Source organism: Neltuma alba, unplaced genomic scaffold (assembly GCF_004799145.2).
Source record: "Neltuma alba isolate B1F8T4 unplaced genomic scaffold, ASM479914v2 tig00011509_pilon, whole genome shotgun sequence".
NCBI classification, from domain to species: Eukaryota; Viridiplantae; Streptophyta; class Magnoliopsida; order Fabales; family Fabaceae; genus Neltuma; species Neltuma alba.
This window is the reverse complement of record NW_021636177.1, coordinates 527,926-533,901: the sequence shown is the minus strand read 5'-3', so window position 1 is coordinate 533,901 and position 5,976 is coordinate 527,926. Positions and strand designations below refer to the sequence as shown.

Below are 5,976 nucleotides of genomic sequence, written 5' to 3'. Positions count from 1 at the left end.
TAATTTATCCATTTTCATGTTAAGAAAACATTTCATTGACGGAATCAATGAACTTCACTGTACACTTGAGTGACATAAAAAGAGAGTAGAAGGGGCTAAGGAAAGAAAAAGAAGTGCTTTTTCAATTGAGTTGGTTTGGAGCTTCTTGGAGTGTACGTAGTAAGGAATGATCAATAAGAGAGGCCAATGCGACCATGAAACAGATAATGGAGAATTGTTATAAAATTTCAAGTAAGAAATATAATTATTAAAAAAATCTCATTGACAACAAAACAGTTTACAATAATAAGTTCCAAGATAGTAAATGACAATTTCCCACTTGTTATTGAAATTTACTGATAATTATTTTTTTTTCCTTGAAGTTTCATTGTAATTTTCCAAACAAATAATAGCGTTTATGGTAGTACTCCCTCTTGTCCTTATTATAAGCATTTTTAATTAATTCTCACATACTAAAAAATGGCAGTCAAAACATTACATTTGTCCTAAATTGATTTTTTTTTATAAGATTATCCGCTACTTTAAGGATGAAAATAGATAAAAATGAAGTTTGATGAGCTTTTAAACACTAAATCTTAATTATTAACAAGGCTAAAATTGGAAAGTAAGTAATTAATGAGTTGGTTAATGACTTATATTTAGGACCAAAAATTCTTTCTAAATGATGCCCTATACAACGAAAATACATGTCACATATTTCCAATCCAATGACAGAATGGAACTCATTAGAAAGCTTAATGACTTGAAACCAGAGGCCGTGTGGTTAAAGGAACAAGTGATTCCTTGATTCGCTTTACAGCTTCTTGCAGGGTGGTGAGGGATGATGAGTAAGAGATGCGAACACAATTATCATCTCCAAAGGCACTTCCCGGCACTAGAGCCACCTGCATTTCAAGGAAATATATCATCTGAAACTATCTGCAAACGAAAGTGATTATTAATGAATACCTGTGCCTTGTCCAATAGGAACCGACAGAAGGACTCAGAATCCTCAATCACGCCAAACTCTTCAGCTTGTCTTCCATAGTACCAGCTTACGTCAATGAACACAAAAAATGCTCCCTGCAAGTTATCATGCAAATACTTACCAATACAAGGAAGAGGAAAGATTAAGCATGTATAGTTTTTATTTGCATAACATAGGCAAACAAAAAATTGAATGCGTATACCTGAGGTTCTGATATCTTGACACCTTCCATTTCCCTAAAACTTTTGACCATGAAATCTCGCCGCTCTTTAAATGCTTTCACCATTATGGAAACTACCTCCCCACCAGCATGACCAAGTCCTAGTGCAGCCAATGCAGCTTTCTGAGATATACTATTTGCCCCTGAAGTCATCTGAATTCAGCAAAATTACTTTAGATAGAAATTTTCCAAATGATTGCTAGAAACTGCTTCTTCCAGTCCATATCAACTCTTGCAGATGGTAACACCTAAGTATCTGTTTAAAGTCTTGAAGCAGAAGAAACAGATAAAGTATATATGTGTACCAGACCCTGGATCTTTCCACATGCTGCAACAAAATGCTTTGGACCAGCAATATATCCAACACGCCACCCAGTCATTGCGAAGGCCTACAAGAGTTCACATTCAAAACTTCCATAGTTTATGGTGATGGTACAGAGGACAACAGCAAATGAATACAAAGGTTACTGATGTAGTACCCAAAAGACAGACTTTAAGATAACCATTAGAATTTAGAGCCATGGTTTCGTTCCTATTGGCAATTCCAAATTTATTATTAGTAAGAAACTGCATCATTAGATACTAACCTTGGAAAACCCATTTACTGTTAGTGTCCTGTTCCACATGCCCGGTAAAGAGGCAAAGCTAGTATGAGTTGCAGGTGCATAAATTATGTGTTCATAAATTTCATCAGATAAAACCTATATATTTCAAACGACCAATGAGATGTTTAAGTTATCATCATCAACACATTAATCTCCGAAGCAAGCATGATTTTGCTGGTAGATACAACGACTGTACCAGCAGCCGGGGATGCTTTGCTACAATCTGAGCTATCTCTTCAAGCAATTTCTTAGGGTAAACAGATCCAGTTGGGTTAGATGGAGAACAGAGAATAAGTAATCTTGATCTTTCAGTAAGTTTAGATTCAAGAAGCTTTGGATCCAACAGAAAGTTATTGGCTGTGCTTGTTGGAACTATAACAGGACTTGCCTCAGCCATCCTTGCCATTTCTAGGTAGGCTGCCCAATATGGAGATGGAATAATGACCTGATTCAATCAAGTCCCAAGTAAATGGAAGGCTCAGAACCAGAAATATAATTACCGATCACTTCAGCGATTTCTATGCTTTTAAGTTTCAATATAGAAAGACTTTCACCTCATCTCCAGAGGAACAAACTGCATGAATGGCTTGGACTATACTTTGCTTGGCTCCGTTACTGACCACAACCTGATCTGGAGTATAAGCTATCCCATTCTCCTCTGCAATAGAAAGTTAAAAACTATGTACTGTGTCATTCTGTCAAACTCGCTATATGAAATACCCTAAGAACGATGAAGTGTATAATCTACTCAACGGGATGAACCTTCTAACTTGCGACAGATTGCTTGGCGGAGTTCTAGTATTCCAGCGTGTGGGGTGTATCTAGTGAAACCATCACGAATTGCATTCATTCCAGCCTAAGTACTCACAAGCAAACACAAGATTTTCTTGTAATGAAAGGAAAAAGTACCGACTCTCCTATTGTAAGAGAATGGAGTTGCAAGAGAATGAACCTCAGATATCGCGGCTGGTGTATCAAAATCAGGCTCTCCGGCCGATAGGCTGATCACAGGAACGCCAGCTTCCATAAGAGCCTTGGCTTGATCACTGATTATTCGAATCTTTGGAGGTTTGAAAGAATTAACTCTGGGGCTCACAGAAATATCAACTCTGATTTCATCTAAGTTGCTCCTCGCCATCTCGTCGGTTTGATTCAGCTCCTAAAACTACAAAAACCAAATTGATTGGTGTGTGAGAAAGTGAACAAGAGTGAAACAGAAGCTTAAATTAGGGTTGAAGCAACTCACTGGGGTATTGATGAGCAGGGGAAAAAGCAAAACCGAGAGATCAGTGGAAATGTGAGAAATATTATATAATTAGAGGAGAAAAAGGGATAAGCCACATACTAAGAGCGTTTGACAACGTTGAAAAGTGTTTCCAGATACATTTTTTTTTTAAAACCAGACAAATTATTTTACATATTTATTTTATAAATCATAAAAATATTTTTAAAACTATGGTTTGATTTTTATTCAAATACTTTTGAATTTTAGCCGCAACACGATATCTTTTTTGAGAAAGCCATATTGTCCTAATCATGCACCTCACTGTTATGGATTTATTAAATTTAGCGTATTATATACATTACAGAGATATTGGCAATATTTTTGTAGGTTACATTTGCCCGGACATACTCTAAAGTTTGGGTGTCAATTGAATGATAAATACAAATGAAGACCTTTCATGACATAGCTCAGTATCACGACCTCCTAGTATTGGAAAAAGTCTCAGAAATCCCCATTGAAGGAGGAGGAAGTTCATGGTGGGGAAAAAGAATCCGAAGAAAGAGGATGAAGTAATAACAGCAATATGGTTGTGGGGATAGCAAGCTTATAGATTAAACAAATTCATGCAAGGAAAAAAAAAAAACGACTTGAAACAAATCTGCACCAAGAAATGGGAATCCATCTTCATGGGGGAAGGTGAAATGCTGGAGTTCCTTGGAAAAGAAATAGCAGGTTACATGGGGTTTGGGATGCAGCCACTTTCATCAGTTTTTGAAGGAATTTTATTTCACTGGAATTGTAAATCTAATGTACCAAACATGCGCAAATTATTAGGAATCCATCTTCATTTTTGCTTCCTCTATAATTTCATAATTCCTGTATTTTAACCAAATGGTTGTCCTCTTAGTACTACCATAAAATGTTTTCAATTCTGACATCAAACAGACATCTCATATAACATTTTCCTAAGCCAACAAAAAAAAAACGGAGGGGTTTGACAGTAACCACAAGAAACGTGGCTTTCTTTTTTCCCAACCAATACCCTTTAAACAGTGGAAAAAAAACTAATTACGTACCAAAATACTACATCCAATCTCGTTCACCCTTAGAACGATTCGTAAAATCAATCAACCCAAATTTGATTTCTTCAATATTGTGTGATAGCCGTATAATGAAAGTAAAATGTTTGGATAATGATTTTGGTAAATCATTGAAATGCTTGCAGGCACGGGTAAAAAAAAAACAAACAAACAAAACAAAAAGAAAAAAAAGACAAAGCATAGATGGGAATTTTTGGGATATTTGATAAAAACTAATATACAGATTTTAAATAATTAATTTAACTAATTATTTTAATTTTTATAAATTAATTATTTAACTTCGAAATTAACGTGAGAATTTGTATTGAATATATCTAATGTGAAATTCAAGGATGCTTCAATATGAAGACAATTTCAACAGGCCCACAGTCCTTAGTTGAGAAAATGACAGTGCTTTCCTTCCACTAAATTTAGTGTGTGAGATTTCAAGAAAAAAAAGATAACTGCAAAAAAAGTTGTAATAATAAGGATGTAACATGAATTTATTATCATTTTATGTATTAAAACTCGTTGGTACATACTACTCATAAGTTTTATAAGCATCCCTACTAAATTACTTAAACTTTTGTCCCAATATAATAAAAATATTACAAAAACAACTATTTCAAAAATAAAAATAAAAATAAAATTAATGGGGGAAAAAGAAAACTCTTATCTTTAGGCAATTTAAGTCAAAATTCGTGAATTAGTATGATAAAGAGTAAGTTAATTCAAAATTTCTTTTTAGAATATTTTTAACACAATGAAGAGGATTTGTATTTAAGTGTATCCTTTCATAATAGAGAAGAAGCCTGCGCAATGAAAGGAAATTTAGAATATTTCACTCTTAAGGATTGTTTTTTTCTGTTTAATGCATCACGGACAGAAAAACGAATGCCCCTGCCACTTCAGGGTCAGGGGCAAAGGGTGGCCCAAATACGAATTTGAATACATAATATTTATTCAGAAAATACATAATTTTTTATTATATGAAATAAAAGATTTATGAGATATAGGTAGACTTATTTTACATAATTTCGGGAAAAATAACCGTTGGTTTTCCACTAAACCTGGACTTTTGAAAAGCCTTCTTTTCCTGAGATTTTCAAAAATCAAAATGTATCCGTTGGCTCATAATAAATTTTTATCCGTTGGAAGGAACTCACAGCGATACGCTAAAACCGTTTTTGTATATTATAATAGCCATGGCTGGTTTATTTCAAAATTCAAAGCTTGTTTCTCTCGTCCTCCTCAGACTCACGGCGGTTCTTGTTCTTCTCTGCAATTCTCATTCTAATTCTTTCAAATTTGTCTACCGTTCCGTCATCTTTCCTTCCTCTCGAATCCTCTTACAATCTCATTCTCGTTCTCAGAACCTCTGAATTTTCCGTGAGTCCTCTCGTTTAGAAATATATTAGTGATCAGGATGAAAGGCAACCAGAGGAACAAGAAATGGAGGATCAAAAACAGCAAACCAGAGATGAAGCCATGCAGCCCAAAAGGCAGATTGAGGAGAAAAAGGACGAGTTGAGCTGATTTCTCCGCCGCCGTACAAAAAAAAACGGAGGAGAATCGGCCGCCGCGTTACAGAGAAAGAGACAATAATGAGTTGACGTTATTTCTCTGATTCAGCCGTCAACGAAGCAAGAGAAATCGAAGGCTGTATCTGAGGAGAAAGAAAGAAGAGGTTGAAATGGATTTCTTCGCTTTTTCTTTGGGTCTCATTAAATATTTATTGAGTTTCAGGTTTTTCTTCTACATTTAATTATCTGCCCAGATTACCTCAGTGGTTTGAAAAGTTCATATGCGTAACGAGGCTTGCGCCGAGGAAATCAAAAGACGCACACATAGAATGAAAGGTGTGTTTTTCTGCAACTTCA

At 35.2% G+C, this 5,976-nt stretch overlaps 1 protein-coding gene across 3 annotated transcripts; it reads right to left on the bottom strand.

The window, feature by feature from the left end:
- Positions 1-579: 579 nt before the first annotated feature.
- LOC114714546 (bifunctional aspartate aminotransferase and glutamate/aspartate-prephenate aminotransferase) lies at positions 580-3,059 on the bottom strand. 3 transcript variants are annotated; one of them, XM_028899296.1, is made up of 10 exons: positions 3,039-3,059; positions 2,745-2,957; positions 2,546-2,648; positions 2,347-2,450; positions 1,989-2,237; positions 1,775-1,888; positions 1,493-1,576; positions 1,170-1,340; positions 949-1,062; positions 580-884 (listed from the first exon to the last, which is right to left on the bottom strand). In XM_028899296.1, exons 2-10 carry the CDS (start codon positions 2,928-2,930, stop codon positions 735-737), a joined length of 1,275 nt encoding a protein of 424 aa, XP_028755129.1. In that variant the 5' UTR covers positions 2,931-2,957; positions 3,039-3,059; the 3' UTR covers positions 580-734. The 3 variants fall into 3 exon arrangements, with proteins under 3 accessions (XP_028755129.1, XP_028755128.1, XP_028755130.1); XM_028899295.1 differs by lacking the exon at positions 3,039-3,059 and having other exon boundaries at positions 2,745-3,020; XM_028899297.1 differs by lacking the exon at positions 3,039-3,059 and having other exon boundaries at positions 2,555-2,648; positions 2,745-3,020.
- Positions 3,060-5,976: the final 2,917 nt, after the last annotated feature.